The following is a 24,717-nucleotide window of genomic DNA, read 5'->3' on the forward strand; positions in this document are numbered from 1 at the left end:
AAGCACTAGCATTCCCTTAAAGCATATGCATGTGCTTGCACTAGCATATGTTTAAAGGACCTTAGCTTTTTACATACACACTTCTTTCTGGTAAGTTGTGCAATACATTCATGTGCTGATATTTTAGTCTTTAAGTCAGTTACTAGACTGAAACTTGTTATCACCTGAAGACCAGTTTGGAATCTGTAAGGTTCTGGTTTCAGTCTATAGGTAGAGACACACTCAGCCTATGAGAAACAGAACTTGGACCAGGAGGTGATTTGACCTATGTGGAGCTGAAAGGAATGTTTACCCCTTGTCTCCTTCATGATGGGTTGTGAACTATTAATAATGTCACATGAAGGAAATACTTTTGTCTGCTGTGATGTTTATCTGCAATTTCATCTCAGGAAGCAAAAAGTGAAGAGCCTGCTTCTCAGATGTTATGACTTGCTGGCCTCTAAAGGAGCAGATCAAGACTAACAGCCCCTTAATTTGTATATTATTTGAGAATATTGTATTTCAAAAGAACTATGCATGTGCAGAAACCCTGTGTGGCAGACTTGCTTCAACAGTTTATAATCAGATATTGACATGACCAGAATAGGCACTGTTTCCAAGCTGAATATTTTGTTGGAAGTTAATCTCTTACTGGTTTTTGCACATATATCCGAACTGTGGATAATAACAAAACTGAATTAACTGGGTGGGCCCTAAGAACTGAGTGTATGCAAATCATGCAACTCTCTATCTGCTAAGAGCTCATGGGAGTACACCAAGCATTAGAGTGACACAGCTATTAGAGTGACTGGCTTGGTGGACTGGCACTTCCAAAGCTGCTAACAGTAGACAGCAGTGCCTGCTTGACAAGAGTCAGCTGCTGAGATTTGAGATGGAAAAAATAATGAAATTTAGTTTATTTACTCCTGACCCCAAAAGAGGACCTCTCTAATCATCTGACAGATTTTCTTATGAAAGGCTGGAAATTAACTGGTACTTTTGCATCCCTAGGAGGGGTGAAGTGGCTCTGTGCATCCACTGTCTTATCATAACTGGTGGATTAATTTCAGAGATTCCAGCAAGAACATTCTTCTGTCAGGCCAAGGACTGCTTCCTCAAATCTCCTTGAATTCTAGATCAGAAGCTTAATAGAAGCTTTGATTGAAAAGCTCGCTTCCTCTGCTAATACTAATTCTAGCAGGACAGCAGGCAATTGTTAGAAAAGGCAGGAGCTGGCTCCACATGTTCTGACTGCAGAGGTGACTGGTGCTATGCACAGAGGCAGCACACTCCCCAGCCTGGGGGAACAAATTTGATCAAGGGAAACTTGCACAATGGAAATAAGTGTGTGCTTGGAAGAGATGCTCAATGCTGGGAAAGTCCTCTTTCAGCAGCTAAACTCACAGTTTCAGACACCTGGACTCTCCCCAGAAAGTGGATCAGATGCAGATCAGAGGAGGGGGGGAGCTCACAAGCAGGAATCAAGTGTGTTGTTCTTAAGTTGAAGAGACACAAACACAGATTGATAAAAAGAAATGATAATCAAGGGACTTATCCACAGGTTTAGCTGAAGGTAGGGGCAAAATCCATAATCCATATAATGATGGCATTAAGTGCTTTGAAGACAGCAACTCTCACTCCACAAGTACCCAGAGCACCAAAAATGCTCTCCATCTTACTGGTCCCTAGAGTTGAACAATGTTGTGCAGTCTCTGTCATCTCCAGGCTCTCCCTAACCTCTTCCCTTTGCAGAGTTCTGATGGAGACAGCTTGAAAAAACTCTGGCTTGCTTTCTTCTATTTTGTAGCCCAGAAACACAAATTTCTCCACCCTCTCCTCTCACCCCCTCCCAAAAAAACCCCAAAACCCAAACCAAAAAAACCTACAATAAAACCCCCCAAAGGTACAGCTAATAAAAAAAGCAAAGGCTGTGCTGAAGCAACAAAAAAAACGCAAAGCCAGAAAACAAGCCCGAGCTGAGAAACCCATTCTGCTCTTCTTGGTATCAAAGGAAATTTTGTAAGTGTAAGATATCCTTTAAATCATTTTAATTCAGGAAGAATTTGACCACTAATGTTTGAATATAGAACAATAAATAAAAGTGATGGTCTAAGTCATAATTAGGCTACCAATGTTTTTGTCTGCACACACAATGCACGTTAAAGTTAATTCATGAGATAAGAGCACATTAAAGTGTCTCCCTTTTGGTATGACGCCAATTTGTGCAGGGCTCATTTAACCATCACTAAAGTCCTACTAAATATTTCCTTTCTAATTTTGCAGGTTATTAGACAAGGCCCTAAGTGTACTTCTGAGCCTTTTGTGACCATCCAAAGAATTATACAGAAATTGCCAAGAAAAGTGAACACAGGAATTCAGTGAAAAAAGGGTCCTAGGAGTTATGCAGTGACTCAGAAATGAAAGGACTGGGGAGCTATAAAGCCATTGGCTATTATTTCCACACTTTCTGAAAAATCACCTTATGTGCTCTTAATTACTGATGAGGAATTTTCTCTCTCCCTTTCTTTTTGTAATTAAGTCAAGTGCTTTTCAGTTTAGCTTCTTTAAATTACTTTCAGTTACACTTTCCCTGCCTTTCAGTGGAGCAGCTCCTGACGAGGAGGACTACAGGCCACGTTTGGTGAAGTAAGACCACCATTAGCCATTCCACAATATTATTCTAAATGAAATACTACTGTTTATCTCACAATTTTTTCTTTCAAGGTTTTGTGCCCCCCCTTTCAAGCTCCTGTTACCTCTTGCACAACACTTTGAAAGCTGCTTCCCTCAAACCCTCATAGGTGAACAAGCAGAAAATGAAAAACGTTCCATCAAAGAGAGATCTTTACAAGTCACAGTGGATGTAATTTTGTTTTCTTTTTTCAATTGCTTGCCATTGTCCTTAATTTATGAGTGAATTTCTACTTTCACAGGTTAGACAGCACAATTCATAGCTAAATTCCTAAGTCCCGGTAAAGCAAACAAATGCTTTGGTACACTTCTGCTGCTTCACCTTTTCTTCTATCCTAGCTGCCAAGACAGATTCCACTAGTCTTTTATGTGAAAGCCAAAAGTGGTAAAATTTTAAATGTATCATTTATTATTCTGTATAAAGATAGAGCAATATACTTTCCTCCTCTATTAATAACAAAACTAAAGAAACCACCTATCAACTCCCCTGCTCATTTCCATTCCACTGCTACATGTGATAGACCACTGTATTTGGTGCAATAATGTGAAGATGAAAATACATTAAATCATACGGATAATAACTTACTTGCAAAGCCTCAAAACTGGGCCTTCTGAACTGAAGAAAAAATAATATGCATAATTACAAAGGTCAAAAAACAAATTATCTTGGTGTTTCTGCCCTAAATAAAGAAAAATGGTAAGAAAATATGTTGAGGAAATGACAACGTGAAGTATGTGCATTGACTACACCTTTTTATTATGCAGTTCTTGAGGTTGCTTTTATTTTCTTATCCTTAAAATATGATCACTAACAACATTTCACACCTAAATAATATCTAGGTAACGCCTCCACACTTGTTTCATTGCTGTAGTTGGTTTATATGGGACACATCAAAGCAGAGTAAGACAGCAGAGTCTTGCTTAACATACTGGCAATGCTTTGCAAAGACTTCAAGAATCCCAACTCTCTGATCATTGAGCAGCATCACTGTTTTTACATTTGTATGAGCAGAAAGGTAAAGAAACAGAATCATGATGTAGAGAGACTTTAGGAGCAATAAATACCAAAATGCACACAGAAAGAGAGAAGAAAAGGTGTTTTCAGAGTTTAGAACTGCGTATTGGTTGACACTTGAAGGTCACTGTGATTGCCCCTTACTTCAAAGGGAAGGATCAGGAAATGGCATCCTGCCAAACTGCTCTTTTTTTTCCCTCTCATCACAGGGTATATGTAAAAAAACCCCCAGAACTTTCCTGGCCTCAAGAGGATCATGTTTACAAATCCTGGGAATATACTTTGGAGGTAAATTTTCGATGGCATGTATAGTCCAGTGCATAAGACATTAACACGGACCTCCAGAGAAACATATTCACATCCTGATTTGACATTATATTTCCTCAGGTAGTTCACCAAGGCTAAAAACATGGTGGAAAAATAAGTAAAAAACCATTAGGCTAAGTCATACTGTGCTTTGATTTGCCATGCAGCTATAACCTCATTTAAGTTTCAGTGCTTTCTTCATTCCCCTTGAAATTCAAACTGGGAAAATCTACCATTGCCTTTACACCAATATACAGTGCTGTCAATTGGATTCTGCTCATACACCAAGTGTAAAACATTTCCTTTCGGCAAGGCCCACTGCCAGCAAAAAGTACCCCTACTACAAAACCTTATGTTTCTACAGAGGTATTTTAATTTAGATTAAAAGTGCTTATATCAACCTGAGACAGTACTACGACTTGTAACTCCAAGTAATATGGAAAGTACTAAAATGAGATAAAATAATAAAAAAAATAAAATAAAATAAAATAAACCCCCACCCACCACTGCAACCAGCACTTTGATTTATAGCTAAAGTATTTACATAATAAAAACATTTCACACAGTGTGGTGGAAAACCATCAGAACTTGAAAAGGCATGACAAAACCCAGAATTTTGGCCACAGTAAATGCTAGAAAAAATCAAAGATCGGTTACAGTTTGGGATGCTTGAAAACAAGGAAAATCATAATAATAACAAAAAAGTCTTAGCTGTATTTTGGACAAACCACCCCTGCAGGCCTGGCTCTACATGAAGCAATTTGAATAATCAGTTAATGGAGCATAATAGCCAAACTAAGGTCTCTGCTGTTGGTTCTTAGAAACTTGTCAGGAATCTGAAATTAAACAGCAAAAATGCTTAGCATCAGAGGCTCAGCTGTGTCCATTGTTTTCTGGTAAAACCAAAATAACGTCACAATCTCTTCCTGCATCTTGACAATCCTCAAGTATCAGAAACATGTATCTTCTAACAAACGGATCCTTATGACTTCTCAGCACAGCTTTCCTTTATATAGACAATAACTTTCCAATCCACACTGTAAAGGGTGTGAAAGCCCCTGAGTCCAGTGTCCAGCAATGTTCAATGGCACTGTGTCCAGCCAGCTGTGAAATTTGTGGGAAACTTTGGAATTCCCTGTGCTACTATGCTCAGAGGAGGAGTCGTTACAGCCTTCCAGGCAGGACTCTCAACAAAAGCACAGTTCATGGGTACATAAATCCCTGCTGTGGTTTTGCTCTTCTGCTGCTGTTTTCCTTATCAACACAGTTCTGAAGGCCAAGTTTCTTTGCACTGAAAAAAGTGGAAGCCTCAGGTGAACCTGGACAGTTGGTCTTCCTCATACCTTTTTAGCCACATGGTCTAAAAAAAAAGATGGCTTTTGAAATCCAGATTTGGTCACTGATTCAAGATACATGCCCTGCTCTGATGTGTTCTTAAGAAGAAAGTCAGTTCTTCCACTTGTTAGGTTTCAGACACAGGAATGCTAACAAGTCATAACCAAGGCCTTATTATCTCTAGATGAACATGTATAGTGTTACATGATCAACATTAGAAATTCTTGTGTGATTTTTGATGATATAAAGCAAATCAAAGCTATGAAAATGCAGAAGAAAACATAAAACTTTATAAACCTCAGTCTTCAATTGTAACTAATTCCACAAAGCTTTAATAGAACTATTCACTCAAATGTTGGTATGAGGCATCATAAATCTCATAGACGGAGATAGTTTCTGTGCAGTACTGAAGAAAGGGAAATGCACAGCAAAATGTGAAATATGTTAATTCAAAAACCTCAGAGAAGTACTTGCTTCTGGTCTGTAAGTATAGGGCTCCTGCAAAGTACCTGTTCAGTGTCAAGACAGCATTAAGAACTTCCAAATTACCTGCCTTCTACTCCCTTGAAGCCAGACACGACAAGACTGAAAGACAGCCAATTTGTTTTTTAATGCTTATATAGCCAGAAATCACTGCATACAATAACACTATTGATCTAGTGCAAGTTCCATGCCACTCCTTACATTTTTTCCTGACTCTATCCATTGTGTGGCTTGAAAAAACTAGCTTTACTTTAAAAAGGAAAAAAAAACAACCAAACAAATAAAAACCATGGAAGAATTTGTTTAAAAGTCTACCACTTAAGAAACAGCATGCTAGACCACAGACTCAGAGCACTCAATTTGGACCAGGGCAGAAAACCTTTGGAGGTGCCATCAGTGACGCATTTAAAACATCATGTTAACAGGACTGACAGCCCCACCAGGCTTTTTAGTGCTCTATGCCATCAGGGTGAAAGAAAGAAGCTTTGAGCAAAGTAAACCTGTTGGTGGTCAGGACTGGCATTTTAAAGTACCCTGCAGCAGCTACATGACCTTAAACCAACCTTCAGCCTTTCTTAGTAGGAGTTGTTATCAACTTATTTATTTAGTAATGGACATATAAGACAGCGTTTCAATCTCCACGAAAACTATTTTAACACAAAGCAGATTTGGGTCCTTATTTGTTTTGAACCACAGGCAAAAAAGCAATACATATAGTTTGAAAGAAGGTTGCCAAATGGATGAAAAAGGCCTGCAAGTCTTCCTTTTGGTTGCCCTTAGCATTTACGGTCAACTTTTCCCAGCTCAAAACCCAAAGTCTGCTCTCAATTAGCTTGGCATAGATCAGAGCAGCTCCACTGACTTCAGACAGCTTTTCTGGATATAGAGCATTGTGAGACAGAACAGAATTTGGCCAATATTGTCCTTTTTTGTTTTACCGGCACCATGGATTTTAGTCTTTTTGGAAGGCCTATCGGTTGACACAAAGCAGATGACTGTGGACAACCTGTTTGATGTGGTAAACAAAAGCAAAGTAACTGCCAAACCAGCTGACAGAGTTAGAAAGAAAAGAAACATGAACATTGTGGGAAGGAGAATGTTGAGGAAGAACTTGAACCTTCCTTCTACTGATTTTGGTAGTGAAGTCCAAAAATAACCAAGAATATTGCCCTAAATAAAATTTAGTACAGTATAAGAGTGTGACTTTAATCTCTAAGCATGTCCATCAGAAGCAATTCCACTGAACCTGATGGTGCTAATCCATTGTAAAACCAGACAAAGACATCTGCAACCACATACAAAGTTTAGATACCAGGAGGAGAAACACAGTAAGATTATCATATTAATATAGTTAAATGTTTCTTATTGGTAAATATAATGTAGTGAAGGAATAAAGAATTTAAAGACTGTTTTTCAGAGAATACAGAACTGCAAAAACTTATTGCAAGCTTTTCTCCTTCCTTGAGAGGGAGTAGGATTATGAAATAAAAGAAGGTCTTCAGGAGAAGACAGATCTTTCCTGGGTAAAAAAATGTTACTTTCAGCTCAGAGAGATAATAAGTAATTTTTATCCATTTGTAGATTCCTCTCTACAGCATTAACAATGGAAGATGACAGGACACAACACGCATTACTTTTGACAAAAACAGGTGACGCCTGAATCATATTTCAACATCTGATTTCAAAATTTCATTAGAAATTGCAGCAATTCCTAAACTTATTATGTTCTATTAAAATCATTTAAAACAATTAATATGTTGCATCAGAGACCATGTGCTTCAATTTGAAAATTTGATTCCAGTAGGAATTTTGCAGAGAAAAAAACTTCTTTCCACTTAAGATTAATCAAAACTTTATAAACATGTAAATACCTCATATGGATCATTCAATTTAACTGTTTTTCTGTTTAAATGTTAATGAATGGAAGCCACAAAACTTTTACTTTATTTTTTTTGTCCCAGTTTAGCTATTGGGTATAGAGATACTGTTGCACTCATCTGGACTATTTCACTGAAAGCTGAGAGACTCACTGGGATATGATAAAGCAGGAAGGCTGGTTTTCTTCTTCCTACAACAACTACAGATTTTGGCAGATGATGAGACTAAAAATGTGAAGGATGGAATCCGCTTTTCTGAAATGCTTGTTTACCAGAAAGCCAGTGGGATTTATAAAAGAGTCAACATTTAATTAGTGTAGAACTTGCATCTTTTGGTACCAATATATATTGTGTAGTCTGTAATGTCTGATAGGAAAAAAGCTGATTTGTTACATACAAGTAATACTCCCTTGTCTTTACTTGCTGAATAAAGAGGGGGTACGACATGTACAAGATTTTTATTTAACTAATATGCGAAGTAAAGATCAGCGTTGCATACATTAATAATTGAATGTCTCATTCCTTACAGACACAGGTGAGCAAGTTAGAGATTCCAAATGGAGTTGAAGAGAATTTAATTATTTTCCTACAGAAGATTCCAAGGAAAACTGAAACATGAAATTAAATTTGAATGCTTAAATGTAGACTTCTTTCCAGGATTTAAACTTACATTATGCTTTAACTTACATCACTGTGAAAGAGGGTGTGGAGCAGAACTGGATAAGTATTTTTTTTCCCCCAAAAAAAGTAGGATGATTATTGAAATTATGCTATGTTGCTGAAAAAAATGTTAAAGAATTTTACAAAACTAATCTGACATGGTTCTATTCCTCTGATACTAAAAATCAGCTCAAATACAAATTCATTAGGAGTTACTGAAGACTGCAAAATAAAGCTAATAAGCAAGCATTAAGAATGAGAAAGCGTGTTCGTAGAAGCTGTTGTCCTGCATGACTTTTTTTTGTTTAATTACAGTAAGAGAATTGTCAATTTCTGTTGAGGTGAAGTGTTTCCTCACTTCTAGTACAAATTAATCAGTTCTAAAAAAATCAGTGATATCTGCTCCACATCTATGGATACAGATCCCCATTCACATTGGTAAGTCATGAAGATCATGCACAAGGTATCCCATTCACAGCAGCTGAAGCCCCCAGCTGTACTCACGCTGAAGATGCTTTAAACTCAGCCTCAAATGCACTGTCATCCATGTCATCCTGTGAGACCACAGGGCTCTCAACTTCCAGCCCACTAAAGACCCGGCAGATAGGTGGTGATGGAAAACAAACATGAATGTGTTGCCCAAATGCAAGGAAAAAAAAAAAAAACCAAACAAAGAAGCCATTATGCGGTATACAATACGCAAGTGCTGTTTAAATTATCTGGAGTCTTATATTTCCATATTGCCTGAAGCCATTAAACTTTTAGTCAACTCAGTTTGCATTGCAAGAAGGGCTATTTCACATGTAACGCAGGATCTGAAGACTCACATCCAGTGCTAATCAACAGAAACATTCAAAGAAATTCCAAAATGTTATGATAAACACAAGATCTACTCTTCATGGAGCAAGCATGTTTTGGTTTTGCATATTGCACCTTCAGCCATGGGATGAAAATGTCCAGATTTAGTTATCTGCAGCTTGTGCATCTCCACCTGAGCTAGTCAGCCAGATTCCCTTTGTAGTCAACAGAAAGAAAGAGCGAGTTTCAGATCATGACTCATCTTGGTTGAAATTTCAGGCATGTAGGATACAGTAGATAACTGAAGGCCTACCAGCACTTGCTGCACTCCATGGACATCAAAGGGAGGTGAGCTGATTGGACATCTAGCTTAGGCAAAATTAATTCCAGCCGTCTTGTGCAGTAGTCAGACTTTCTGAGTGTCTGCAGCTTCCTTTTTCTTAAGCATGCATGGCCCAAACCAACTGTTATGGGACTGGCAAAGACACCAGCTTTGACTGACTCCACTCTTACAGACTGCTGCTTTACTAGTGTCTTTCACTAATTATAAAGCATTAGATATATTCACTACTACAGTGTAGCCTCAAACGAAAATATGCTGGAATGCTGATTGCAAAGGGAAAACAAAACCTAAAAAATTAACTGTAAGATATACAGGACAAACAGCTCTGCATGAATGTGACTATGCCCTTGTTACAATCTCTTATAATCTGGGTATATTGATTATAAAATCTGTCAATAGATGAAATTATGCTTGGTTAGTTCCCACATTAAATGCTCTACATCATGTGGTTTGGATCCATTTACTTAGGGTAGATGGTGCCAAAGAACTTAGCTATGTAGGTAAGTTACCTACAAATAAATTTTTTGTTGTTTGTTTGTTTGAAAAGAAAAGTGTGTCAGATTAATAAACTATGTAACAACAAACACAATGGAAAGTAATAGGGGAAAAGGGAGGAGTATTTCCCCAGCTTATGCACTTACCTCTCACTGAGATCTTCAACATGCTGTCCATGCCCTAGCATGAAGCTAGTGTTTGCCTGACTGCACGGGCTCGCAGGAGCTGATAAAGTGCTTTTGACATTCTGTACCGAGTGCCTGCGGCTCCGTCTGCGTTCTAGCCCCCTTCGCTCATTAGTACCAAGACTGGCCCTTCTCCGGTCCTTGCGCCCACTGGGAGGGAGGTCAGCACTCTCGTCTCCATCCTCATGTCTCAGTGTCATCTGAGAAAGAAAGGAAGAAAGGTGAGGCTTCTGACACAGTTCATTTAGGTACCACAGGTCTTCAAGTCTATGCTTTAAAAGTTAATGGATCTCAACAGGACTGACTTCTATTAGCATCATAATTTCTGTAGCTAACCCTGTAAGTTGCTCTATATCCATTAGTACAGTGTAGCAGCTCTAATAATGGAATTATATACTGATGCTTTGTACAGAACACTACAGGACCTGTAACAACACATGTATATATCTCCTAATTTGTTTTTTTTTTTAAACATAGGACTTATTTTTTAAGGAAGCTGAGCTGTGTTGGACACTTAGCTCTATTTCCTTCCAAAATACTTAGGTGAAGTCTTGGCTGTAGTGAAATCAACAGAAAAACTCTCATGCACTGACTGACTGAACATCTCCCGATGTTCAGACATGACACTTGTAATGTTTGAGTGGAAGTTGCTGTCTGCTACTTTAGAAAGTGTTTTAGAACAGTGCCATCATTTGTCCCCAGCCAAGGAAGAGATCAGCAGATGCATATGAAACTACATTCCTCTAAAAATTTCCATTCTGACAGATCTCCCTGCAAAGGAAACAAAGGAAAAAACCCTAACAAACAAAACTATTTCTGCGGACTGGTACCACAATGGATTAGAAGAAAAAAATGCAGACCACACATCTCCTCTAAGCCTCCCAAGTTTTAGCTGAGTGCAACTACTTTCACGTATGCGTTCAGTGGAAAATTCAGTATTTCCTGCCAGTTCAGAAGTACTGTCAATACAAAGGAACATATGTATAATATCAGAAAAGAATGATGTTGACAATAGCGTGGCTATGGTGACATTTGGCATTAACTTCTGACAAAGGCTCATCAGTTGGAAATAGTAGAGCAAAATACAGGCGACACACCCAATATCTTGAACTACAGCACACTGATGACACACCAATGTGACATACCTCTAGCAGAAACAAAGTAAGTGCCTACCTCAGGGTATATGAGGAGAGATATCACTGGCAAACACAACAAACTTACTAGTGGTTCTCATCTTAAATGCAGCATAACATCTAAGTGATCTTTATATGAGAAAGCTCCAAATAGACAGAGTTACGGAAAAGGGCAATGTGGGTGATCAGAAGAATGTGTATCTCCTTGTTTCTATTAGTCTTGTTACTCGATAATTCCTGCCAGAAATGACTTTAACAAAACAAAGGCAGGGGAAGTGTGATATCTCTCCTTAGGGCATAAAATGTATTTCAGTGGGGAAGAAAGATTTTTCAGATAAAAAACACTGGCAGAAAAAAGAAAAGAGACTGAATAGGCATGTCTAAATTCACTCTGGTCATCAAGAAAAAGCTGGTACCCAACTAAGCCTACTGCTAATTTTGCAACCAAGTCTTTCACTAGACACAGCATGTTCAAAAAAAACCCTGCTTTTAAGATTAATGACCATCTTTTAAAAAGGATTTTATGAGCTGATGCCTCTGACAATAAAAAAAGAACATGGAGCTCTCTCATTCTTATGTTCCAGTTTTGGCCTGACTCTTCCTGCAAACTGCTATCTACAAAACCTAACTCCTAAAGTTAGTGAAACAACATCAGTATAGAGTTGATGAAGAAAATGAAGAATCAAATCTACCAAATCCTTTGCCGAACTTAAACAGAGATACAGTAATTTCACTTCATCACATCAGACGTGGATTCATATTTACATTAGATCAACTTCAGCCTACACCTCCCTGCTTCAACACTTACCGAACTCTGAAAAGAGGATAATTATTAAGAAACTGGATATCCTATCCTTACATATAAATACTTCAGAAGTAGTTACTTTATACCTAGGTGGTGAATGTGGTCTCACTCATTACTCCACTGCTGCAAACTGTATAGGATCTGGTCCAGTGTAAACTCTTAAACAAGGACTTGCTGGGTATTCAGCTGCAGAATAAGTAGTATTTGTGAAGCTGAGCTCAGCCGAACCTTTTTCATGAGCTGAATACTTCTGCACACAGAAAGAACTTCTACTTACTTCAGGATGTGTAACTAGCAGTCTGAGAAAGTTTTAATTGCAGGCAGAACTGCCTCTAAGGAGGCTAGTAAATGTGCTTCTTTACCTTGGAGTATGCTCCAGCTTTAGTACGAACTGCATTTGCATTAAACCCAACTATGTACCATAGCAGGTCATGTACATGAATGTGTATACTGCTTCTAGCAACCAGATGTTTTTCTTTTAAAATAAAAGAGATAACAAAATTTCACCTAGGTTACATTCCCCTCCCCCTCCTCTTGGCTTTGAAGTTTGCACAGGCTGTAAGATGCATAAAACAGGGCATGTTATGTTACCTCATAAATGTTAAATTGCTCAACTAAGTCCAAGTCTGTTCCTTTCTTGTTCAAGTGTCTCTGTGAAATAGCTTCAATGCCTAGCTCCTCCAGACAGTCCACCACGTCATAGAAAGAGTCTTGATCTGGCAACCCCGACAGCGTCTAAGAATCAAAGGAAAACCAGTTAAATCTGTTTGTTTTGAAAAGAATTAAACAAAGGTTTTAAAAGCGGGTGGCAAGTGGTGCTATGTATGATTTTAATAAAGTTAAACCCATGATGTGGGATTAGAGACACCGCTAGAAAATAAAAAACAAGTGGCACAGCTTTTAATAAACAAATCTGTGCATGGTGTAGAAAAATGAATAATTGGCAAAACAAATCAATGTTGTTATTTCATACAAAAAAGTATGGAAAATGTGGGTCTTTAAAATACACAGTTGGATTCTTCCTGGCTTCATTCAAGTACAGATTTAAAGAACAGAGAATGTTAGAGCATCAAACACAGGGATAAAAGCAAAGAGAGAGAGAGAAAAAAAATGGTTTAGCTAAAACCAGTTAAACTGATTTCCTACTGATTCCTCTAAATTTTGGCTTTAAGAAGAAAAATGCACAGCTGTGTGATGTCAGAACAGCAGGAAATATCCTGCACCATGTGCCTACTGTCCTCCACACCTGCAGCAGAGGTCATCCCCCAGTGCACAAACTGTTGTATATTACAGAGATACTGACTCTCCTCCTCCCTCTCTCCAATTTTAAAAGTCTTATTGAAGGTGCACTAACTCCGTAACTCATAGAAAATGTTAAGAGAGTTACTAACTCCTGGTTGTGGGGTAAGTTGTTATCAGTGACATGGGAGAAGAGCTTTTGTACACTAGAAAATAAAGAATGCCAATAGTAACAGCTGCTGAAAATGAACTGTTTGAGTTTCAGAGCTTTCTATGGTAACTGCTCTATGTTCAAAAGAAAGCATTTTCCTTACCATAGTCATTTAATTTTTTTTTCTTTGTGAATCCAGAAAACCAAGAAAAGGAAGATGGTTTTCTGCAGCATACTGTTTATACCATAGTATGCCACTGCAGTGTATACAGCAAAAGAGACTAAATCAAACCACTCACAGCTTTACTGCAGAGTGATGCGTGCACTGCACAACTTTGCTCAGGGCACAAGTGAACTTCATCCACCAGAGTCCTGCAGACATTCAGAAGGACAACAGAAAACATTGCTATTCTGGCTTGCCACTGATTTCTACTCTTCTTGTGATAATTTTTTACTGCTCCTTATGGGTGATGCAGAAAAATTAATGTAATCCTGCACATATTGAGCAAAAACTACTGAACATACTGTGCAACCTACTTGCAGAGCAACATACACCTCATTGCAAGAAACAATTCAATTTGCAGAAACAGCAGTTTCTGCAAAATACATGACAGTACAAACTGGAAGCAACAATTATTCTTGATTATATCACCAGATATGCTTACTCTGAAGTAGCTTCCTCTCTCCTATTAAATTAGCAAAGCAACTTATCTTTACTTCCAGTAAAGGAGAGAAAGAGCAAGAGATAGAGACAGCACATACGAAAAGCAGGGCTCCTTCAAAAAGTGTTTCATCTTCTCATGTCCAGGATGAGATGAACTACACTCTGAAAATCCTGTTTTTCTGAAGCCTGGCTTTTCCAAAGAGTCTCTGAGCAGCAGAGTGCAGGGGGAACAGCCCTCCTAACTAACTCTGGGCTGCTTCCCACACCAAGAACCTTTACATTCAGAAAAAGTGGACTGAATGGTGTGACTGACAAGAGAGAGAAACAGATAGCTGACATATGGGTTAAAACTTCAACAGGAGAAGCTTAGATTGGATACAAGGAAGAAGTTATTTATAGTTAGGGTGGTGAGGCGCTGGAATGGGTTGACCAAGGAAGTTGTGAATGCTCCATCCCTGATGGTGTTCAAGGCCAGGTTGGACAGAGCCTTGGCTGACATGGTTTAGTGTGAGGTGTCCCTGCCAATGGCAGGGGGTTTGGGACTAGATGATCTTAAGGTCCTTTCCAACCCTAACTATTCTATGATTCTATACTCTGCCCTGTTAAAGTGTCTGATGTCTAGTGAGGTCCACCACAACAGAAATATAAACACCACCAAAGTGTTAGGATTATATGTTCAGGGTTATATGTTCAGGCTCTAACTAAGGATTTGTCTTGTCCAGGGCAGTATTTAAGCTCCTGTTTAAAGCCTAATGAAGACCATGAAACTAAATTTTCCTGAACAGTACTGAAAATAGATACCATGTATATTTTTTTCCTTCCATCAGGCATTGAATAAACATTTGAAGATTCAGCAAATGAAGCTATCAGACTGCAAATTCAATGGAACTTTAACACAGATATGGAAATACTATAACATGAAGCAATGTTCAGCTTTCTCTTGATTTAGAAAGAAGTAGACAGCAACTACGCTGACTGAAGTATCTTCATGCACAGTAAGATTTGATGTCTTACATTCAAAAAGGTGGACAAAGAGTCAGATCTGTACAGATCTTCTTAAAATAACAGGAAATGGTCTTAATGTTGAGATGCAGATCACTCATTTCCGGATACACCTTCTCAAAAATCTGAGCTAAGCCAGGCCATAGACAGGGAAAATAGCAGCATAAGGCAGTGTTTACTGGCAAACCCTTCTTTTTGTCACCAGACTTTTATTGGTTTATATAATTTTAAATCACGCAGTAGTGGAAATCCGATTTTCACTGCATACTACTGGCCAGAACTGGGGAACTGAACTTCCAAGTATAGAAATCAAACAGTTTTCCTTTGCATAGTTTGTCATTAAATTCACAGACCCATTTTCAGAGCCTAGTGCATATCAAATTCAATTTCTAACATTAGAAAATGGGATGTAACTGGGCACCACTGGTGTCACAACAAGGTCAGTTCAGTCTAGCACACAAAGAAGATTTTTGCAGTAACTAAACATAAGGGACATAAAGTTCTTGCATAAATGACTTACAAATTCTGGCTTGTGATATTAGAAAACAAGAGTGGATCCCTATTTTCTTGGTGGCTTTATAAAGGAAAGAAAACTCACAAACAGCAAAGTGAAGGTCATAAATTGGGCAGGTGTTTCCAAGGTCCCTGCTCCTTCCTGACTAGCCGATTAAGTCACAAATGATACTCCAACACCAACTACACATACAAGTTCCACATAGTTCCTCCTGCTCTGAAGGCTGAACTTTACAAAAGGAAAACCCATCTAGAGAATTAAAATTGTGTGTTTAAACCATACTGTGTGGTTTGCTTGCGGAATTATTTTATGGTCTTACTCCCTTAGACCAAAACTGGGATTTCAAATCTGAAACCATCAGAACTCAGGCATGCAAAGGAAGCATGAATATGAATGTTAAGACTCATTCATATGCCTCTCCAATTTTGGACTGAATTAAGATTTTTATTTGTTTGTTGTGTGATTTCTTTCCCAAGTCCTTGTGGGAAAGCCTGTGCAGCTCTGAGCTCTTCCCTCTCAAGCTGCTCTTTTGGAACGGTGAACTAAATTAAAACCAAAACCCCAGTCCAAGAGTTTTGAGCCTGATATCTTTGCTTACCAACATTTTTACCAAAGCCTACACAATATGTTTCACCTACCACTAACTGTAACAGTCCCAATAGAAAGAAAGGCAAGAAAACTAATGAAGTTGTACTGGGGATAATGAAAAAAAAAATAGTTTAATGGGAGTGTAACAGCAAAATTGTTTCCTAGAGGATAAAACCTATCAGACAACATACTCAACTGGCAATAGCAAAATATTCTTATAAATACATATCCTCAGTTACGTTTATGAACAAAACCTGATATAAATTAGTGCTTTTTATGCAAATCATAGAATTGTACTGCTTTGGTTACTAAATACCCAACAGACTGGGCTTCACTAGAGGGCCCATGACTAGACAAACTAACTAAATCTTATATGCTACAGCAAAAAAAGCACTACACAGTAAACAAACATGCTTAAGAGCATTGGACAGGTTTTCAATTGCTTTGGGATAAGAAGAAGCCTGTCTCATGTATTCGTTTTCTGAGGAACCACAACTTCTAAAACATCTGGTGCAGCCAATGTCAGACATGGGATATAAGATGATAATTTTTCCACTGTGGCATTTGTGATGTTCTTAAGGCAGGTCATCCAAAACTAATGTGCCAGCTTTAACATTAACACCACAGTGCCCTGAAACAGCACTTTTTCAACTACAGCTGATGGATGGGCAGCTGCTGGCTGATACTCTAAGCTCCCATTAGTAACCACTGGCCTGGAAGCTAGTGCTTAAATTCTAGGACCTGACAAAAACCCTTCAGTTCCTAATCCAACTACAGTAAAACATATAATTTTTTACGTACTTTGTAATAATTTTTATCTATTTTTAATGTATTTATGATATGAGAGAACATGCAATATTAAACACAGGTAAAAAAAATCAACAGTAATCTTACACCTTCAAAACTTCCAGTGTAACCTCAATAATGGGGAGTTTTTATAGCAGTTAAATAGAAAGTGAATTGACTGCAACACAGAATATTATTTCTGAATTTGATACATAGGTTGTGACTACTTTTTTTTTTAATAAAAAGTAAACACGAAGGCTTTAATCTGTCTGGACTTCAGTAATAAAATGAAGAAAGTAGAGATTAGAATAAGAAATAACAGATCACAGGAACTAACTGAAGGAAGATAACAAAGGTTATATTGGAACTTACGTAATCAGAAGTATTTGCATTGGGATTCATGCCATTTAAAAGATTCATTAATGCCTAAATCCCACAAAATTAAGAGAGGGTTAATGAAATGTTAGTATAAATAAATTGGTTAAGCATCAAAACAAGACATGGAGAGGATGAAAGAACTGGAGCAATTCTTATGTCTGGGTAGCTGTGTTCTCTGCTCTTGAGCAGGAAGGAAAACAATCTGTATATGTATATATGGAGAAAGAAAAAGGAGCAAAAGTATGCTTCCTTAAGAGAAATCCCTCATGATGACTCTGCCTGCATTGAAAACTTTGACATTTCCTCGCCTAAACAAGCTGAAACCATCTGATCCTTCTTTGTATTCTCTGTGGGGGAAAAATTACAACTATGACATGCTGCTTGCTGTTTTCTCTGTAATTATGAAAAAAATCCCATTAAAAACACCATAAAGCTGTCCATAAGCCAGATCATAATTATAAGTGTAGCATTGTGGAATTCCTCTCTTCCTTAATCTTCATAACTGCCTTGCTCCTTTGACTTCAGGATGCTTTTTCGTTTTGTGTGTATTTGAAGAACTACCTCCTCTTAAAAATAGCTTTAAATGTAGCAAAAAACTCAGACTAAAGGAATCAACTCTGGGATAATAAACAAGTCAACAGAACAAAAATTCTGAAGAACTCAGACACCAAGTAGATTACAAGTGCAGAAATGTTGAAGAGAATTACCTCACAAAGAAGAAGCAGTACCTGAAACAACAAGGTATAAACCTGAGACTTTAAAACTAGTCGCCTTGGCTTTAACAGCAGCTACAGACAGAAGTATATAAAGCTGGCAGTGCCTTTCAGATAGAGTACATCATGAGATAAGGTGGATTTTTAAAGTCAAGAGATCTTTACTATCAAGTAAGCAGAAGCAAGAGCAGTATGGTACTGTACTGAAGTACAGTAACGCCAGCGATGGCACCAGGACAGGTTAGTCTCTCTTGTACATCTTTTCTGGACAATATCTACCACAAAGAAACTATTTCAGCAAAAAAAAAACAAACAACAAAGCAACCCAAGGCCCCAACCATGTAGCCATAAGCATAATGAGCTGGCAGCTTTATTTATAACCTCCGCCAACAAACTCAGGGTCTTTAAATGAATATAATGAATAATAATAATATTCCATAATAATCTGGCCTATTAAGAACAACCATAAACAGAAGCTTATTTTGATTTGCTAGTAGTATATTGATCTTCCATGTGCTTTAAAAAAAAAAAAACTAATTTAAATTTCAGTCATCCTAAGATTTGTTTAGGACTAGACATTAATTTTAAAAGATTTTATACTAAGAAATTTCTAGAGCACAAGAGAATACTTTGGAAAACATTTGATTTTACTGCAAAATTACTACTACCAGAAAATATAAAGAAAAGAGAAAAAAAGTAATCTCATTTTTTAAGCAGAAACACTCATACTAGCACTCAGACCTGTTAAATTCATCATATTTGGTTTGCAGTAAAAAAAATTAAATGATCTGAACCGGAAAATTATGCACAATGCAAGCTGAGGTGAGTATGTGATCTTTCCACCAGTGCTTGCTTTCTTTTTCCCCTTGGATAAAGTATGGAGTTAGCTTGTTGAGTTTTGTTTTGTGCTGGGTTATCAGTGTTGGGAGAGGAGCCATGTCACAACACATTTCTGCACAGCATTTAGGAAAACAGCAATTCTGTTCCCAGCTGCTGCCTCTGGATGACTGCAACAGAAGTTACAAGAGTATGCTGATTGCTTGTCCTGCAGCTTCTCTGGGACAAGTGTCCTTTGTCATATATTCTCAATAGGGAAGACCATTATACAATGGAAAATACCAACATTATTCCTACCAGTTATGCTAATAAAGTAAACAAACCTTGTTAACCAAGGTCATGGCATAAACCAGTAGTTCAGTATCAACCCCATCCTTCTCCTCCAGGATCTCCATGATGTTGGACCACGGCTTGGCTCCTAGAAGAAAAGCAGAAGCCATTGGTGATGATGATCAAAATGGAAAGCTATAGCATCAACATTTATCGAAGATGTAGCACAAGTTGGAATGTGCCCAGGCAGAAGATCAAGTGGAAAGATCCAGCTTCCTCTACAGTCTCACAGGCTTCACAGAGAGCAAAGTTGATGCAGACAGTGAAAGCTACAGTGCATCCTAATGCACAGATCTAAAATATGCCAGGTGGTGCCTAAAGGTACCAATTTCTCTCCCTTGATGCTGCAGGAAGCTTTGTTAGACCGGTTAGATTAACCCTGAACTTATAAAAATCAGGTTGGAGCAATTTTACCCTACTTGTCATAGGTTTACATGGCCTTAGATAAATCTTAAACAAAAACTTGTAAGTTATGCTTTCAGTGTGCTTGTTGCTCACATTCCTACTGCTGTTACTGAGTTACACTGCACTAGGATCAATCCTTTTAACAAAAACAATGTGGCAGAGAATGACAGTTTTCACAAATTATGGCTTGTGTGTCTTGGTTAAAATAAATGATCAATGAGGAGAAAAGATTTTTGCTGTGGTTCTTACTCAAATTATTTCAATAAATATTCCCTCCATAGAACTTTAAGAACATTTCACTTATTTTTCCACTAAAGTCAAAATTTGTGCTTCTAGTTATGAAGTATTTTCTTTCTTCTGCGTGTTGATTTGCATTTGCATGGCTATCTGATGCTTAAACCAAGTGGCTTAGTGAGTTATTGTGCTGAAAACATCAGAGAGGCAACACCAGCCAGACTCAAGATAACCTCTTTTGTGGAAGGTGCCTTGTAAAACTGTTCTATTTTATTTGACTAAAAGGCAGATAGCTGCATTTACTGAAGGAAAAAAAAACCCAGAACAAACCACAAAAAACCCAAACAAAACCACAAACAAAACCAACAGAAAATTGTTTTATCCAGGAAACTGAAGTAAATGATGGACTATAATTCAGTGTTTTGTTTGGCGCAAAGCTAAAGGTGAGGAAGATGAAGCAGAAGACTAACCCTAACTTAGAGATACTCAGCCCAACTACACAAGCATCACTGTGAGAGTCTTTGAATTTCAGAGGGAAACATGGAGAATATTACAATAGCCCACATACCCTAAACACTATAGGGATGACCATAATTTGAGTATAATTAGGCAGTAAAATGCAAGTGTTTCCTCATAACCACCTGTTGCTGGCTATCAGTGACCCTGAGGTTAGAAATCTATTACTCTCACAGTGGCAATGGCCACTGTTTATTCATGTTGATATTTTATTATATACATAGATATGTGTGCTACGCAGACATCAAATCTCTGCCTGCCCAAGGATTTTCATTTCCAATGCAACTGCAACACACTGCGTGGAGAAACTTTTCTATTACTGAATGCACAGACATCTATATTTCTCCTGTTTTATCTCTCCCTCTTTTTGAGACAGTCTCAGATCTTTACTACTGAAAAATAAATCAGAGCTTCCTTATCCTGTGTAAAATCAAAGAAAGGAGGTGTTCACTCTCAGCTCTGCAGATGTATTTATGTACATTACTAATTAAATACTAATTCAAATACATGGCTGCAATGAATATACACTCGACACTGCTTTACCAGATTCTTCATATTACCAGACATTTTGTGCGGTACATGTTCAAAGGACATGTGGAACAAATTCACTCGGCTCACAAATGATATATGATCAGCAGGAATGATATCCTCACTACAAAAATGTCTTCCTGTGGTTTCCAGTGAGAAATGAAAATGGAAGAAAAGAAGAAAGAGAAATTAAATGGGGAAACTGTGCCAGTTTGACTTATAATGATGCCATTTGGAAACAAATGAGTTGACAACAACATAAAAAATCATTTAATTCACTGCATTATTCAGTGAGAGTCCTATGCAAACGTGCCTTTATTTTGCAGGCAGGTTTTATTCTTATTGCATCAATCCTGTTTTGTTTTTAAGAGACAGCATCTTAGCGCTTGATTTTTCTTTTTCCTGACTATCTTGATACTTCTCCATTATCATAAAAAAGTATTTTCAGGATCTCCTTGCAGTTTTCCTGCAAGGATGACTTATCATTTTATTCTATTCATGCTACTTCTCCATTTCAGAATACATTTTTAAAAAACCCTGTAATAGCTCATCCATCTTTCAAAGGCCTTAATTAAGGTGCTGCTGCTAAACCTAGGCAATTTCCAAAATCTACCCTTGAATTTTAAATTCCCCATCTATCCCTAACCAAAATCAAGAGGAAGTAGTGCTATCAAGTGACTCTGACAGAGCTACTCCAGTTTGTCCAGATTAAATCTTTCTTTTCAAATCCTGTTTTCCTCATTATGATCTCAGGCTGAACAGCGAAGAAGTGAACTTATTTTACAGAAATAATCGTAAGGCCATCTACTCATCTAGGGACAAGGCAGCTCTGGTGCAGAAGTCGCATCATGAACTTACTTCATTACTATACTTGGGTTAATATTCTTTGCCAATATATAATGAGAGCCTATAGTTTCCAACCTATGATCCAGACAGCATGGAATATGGGCAGATGTAGAGGAGGTGTCTGCTCTCATCTAATCCCACCTTAATTTACAAATATGTTGCTCCTGGAGCGTCACCATGTAAAGATGAGACCACAGACTGATGTGATGAGTGATGAGGCTGAGGTCTACATGGAAAAAATATTTTTCAAGGCAATATTTTTGTAATGATAGGAAAACAGTGAAAAACTCCCTCTCTTTTCCAGTCGCATAAAAAACTTTATGAAAGATACACTGGAAAACCATGCAGTAAAAATACTTGTTGACTTTCCTAAAAACATTGGCCGCTGTAGTAAAACAATGATGTTCATAACAGAGATATGAAAAATATGATGCTCAATTTCCTTTTTCCTTTAAAAGGCTAATTGTATGGTGGAGAACACTAAAAGCTCTCCAGCTTTTAATGGGAAGGAGCCTTAGAGGAAACTATATGCAGAGCTAATTCCACAGCTTCCATTTTCAGTGTATTGGTCAGACTATTACAAATCCTGAAGTAATCTAAACTCAAATTTAAGTTTGGCAAAGTCTATGTTAAAAACATACATCCATGTAACACTGGTATATTATAGGGGTCACTTTTTTAAGTAGTGAGTATAATCATTTATGCTTGCTAATTCTCAAAAAGATTTACTTTCCTGCCTGGCTCCTTCACCTCATTGTGATGCAGAAGAATAATGATGTAAAGGAATGGTGAGGTAGAATCCCAGTGATTGTTCTGGGAGAACATGGGGGTGTTCCCATAAAGTCATTATTTCCATGCAGAACTCAGGGCAAAATTGATGGGAGTGTTGAAACAGGCTCACTGAAGTAAACCAGCAGAGGTCGAGTTTTGTATGTGTTCTCCTGCCTTCTAATGGGTAAAACGAGAACTGCTCGATTGCCCTTCACAGGCTTCTCACTGGTAACAGCTCATTATCGTGGCTACTCCCACAGGAAGGCTGGAACCTCAACCCTGGTGCTACTTACAGCACTCTGAGTAGTCATGCATGGTGCACAAACACAAGAGAACTATGGGGTTGCAACAGTTAAGCCTATATTAAATTAATATTGTCTAAATAATAATGCTGCCCACTGTTCAAAGTCTCAGTCTTTTTCTCAGTTTCCCCTTTAAATGTTTTTATGTATTTAATTTAATACTGTCATTCATGTCTTACACGAAATCTTGCCATCACAACTTCTCAGTATGTGCACAGCATGCATAAAGCATGAAAAAGTTGCATCAGGCCAGACTCATACATAAAGACTGCCACCAGCTTGGACTAGTAGCCATAGGATGCAGAGGTAGTAATACCTTTGGAAAGACCTCAACATCTTGAGCTCCAGGCCATTTAAATATGAGTGAACATACACATCATACCTACAAATATAAGCATTAATTTAGTGGGTATTAACTACGTGTGAAATGGTAGGAAGAGTGAAGAACTGATGATGCAGCCCATTTACAAATAACATTGCAAGTCAGATAGCAGAAACTCAATTCACTAACGGTATGAGACAGTGTCCAGGTCTGTCACAAACAAAAAAAATGCTTGTGATAAAGGAGCCCCAGAAAACAGAGTGCAATGCTATCTCTACTTTCCAGAGCCTGCACAGTCCCAGTATGCTTAAAGTGAAATGAGATTAAGTTCTCCTGGGGCTCTGAAACAAGAAAGGGTGAGGGGAGGAGAAGCTATATGGAAGTATAAGCAGCAGCTACTTCCTGTATGATGAGGGCCATGAAGTTATTAATTTACAGTCTGCCTGTATCTGAGAGTAAAGCCGGTACATCCATGGATCTCTGTTCGCATGTGGATGTATTCTCACGTAGAATCCACAGATGGGATTGCTTTGAAACCAGGCTGAGTTAATATGGGGTTCTTTATGTTAATCATGTGTGGTACACATGTTGAGGAATTATGTCATATCTCATCACCTTGTATGTACATGAAATGCTGGACTTTTATCAAAGCAGTGCTAAACTTAATTATATACCTGCAAGATTTATGAGAACATTTCAAGAAAATGCACATTGCTTTTTCTTCCTCTGTATTTCTGTTCCATTAAATCAGTCATTAAAGGCAGGTACTCCTCAGTTACAAGCCACTAATTTCAAAATATAGCACAATAGAGCATTCTCCTGCAGAAACTGGCTGCTCATGTCTTAGATGGGTGTACCCTTCACTGGGTGAAAAACTGACTGGATGGACAGACCCAAAGAGCTGTGGTGAATGGAGTCAAATCCAATTGGCAGCCTGTCATAAGTGGTGTTCCCCAGGGCCAGTTCTATTTAGTATCTTTACCAGTGATCTACATGAGAGGATGGAGTGCACTCTTAGTAAGTTTGCAGATGACACCAAGTTGTCCGTAAGTGTGGATGTGTTGAAGGTAGGAAGATCTGTAGAGGGATCTGGACACACTGGATTGATGGGCCAAGGCCAATGGTATGAGGTTCAACAAGTGGAAGTGCCAGGTCCTGCACTTGGGCCACAACAACCCCATGCAATGCTACAGGCTTGGGGAAGAGTGGATGGAAAGCTGCTCGGTGTAAAGGGACCTGGGGGTGCTTAATGATGGAGCTGAACATGAGCCATCTTGTGCCCAGGCAGCCAAGAAGGCCAACAGCATCCTGGCCTGTATGAGAAGTAGCACAGCCAGCAGGGCCAGGGCAGTGGTACTGGGCACTGATGAGGTCGCGCCTCGAATCCTGTGTTCAGTTCTGGGCCCCTCACTACAGGAGAGACATTGAGGTGCTGGAGTGGGTCCAGAGAAGGGCAAGGAAGCTGGTGAAGGGTCTGCAGCACAGG

The 24,717-nt window shown here is 38.3% G+C and overlaps 1 protein-coding gene across 2 annotated transcripts in view; it reads right to left on the reverse strand.

Annotated features, from left to right (window-relative positions):
- Positions 1-24,717, reverse strand: part of FHOD3 (formin homology 2 domain containing 3) — a 373,673-nt gene that overhangs the window by 99,531 nt on the left and 249,425 nt on the right. For both annotated transcript variants that reach the window (XM_034066335.1, XM_034066332.1), the window contains exons 8-10: positions 19,301-19,395; positions 12,697-12,840; positions 10,129-10,367 (exon numbers count right to left, since the gene is read on the reverse strand). In XM_034066335.1, the coding sequence (XP_033922226.1) occupies positions 10,129-10,367; positions 12,697-12,840; positions 19,301-19,395 (478 nt within the window). The remainder of the gene's footprint in view (positions 1-10,128; positions 10,368-12,696; positions 12,841-19,300; positions 19,396-24,717) is intronic.

The sequence above is a fragment of the Melopsittacus undulatus genome, chromosome 1 (assembly GCF_012275295.1).
Source record: "Melopsittacus undulatus isolate bMelUnd1 chromosome 1, bMelUnd1.mat.Z, whole genome shotgun sequence".
Lineage (NCBI taxonomy): Eukaryota > Metazoa > Chordata > Aves > Psittaciformes > Psittaculidae > Melopsittacus > Melopsittacus undulatus.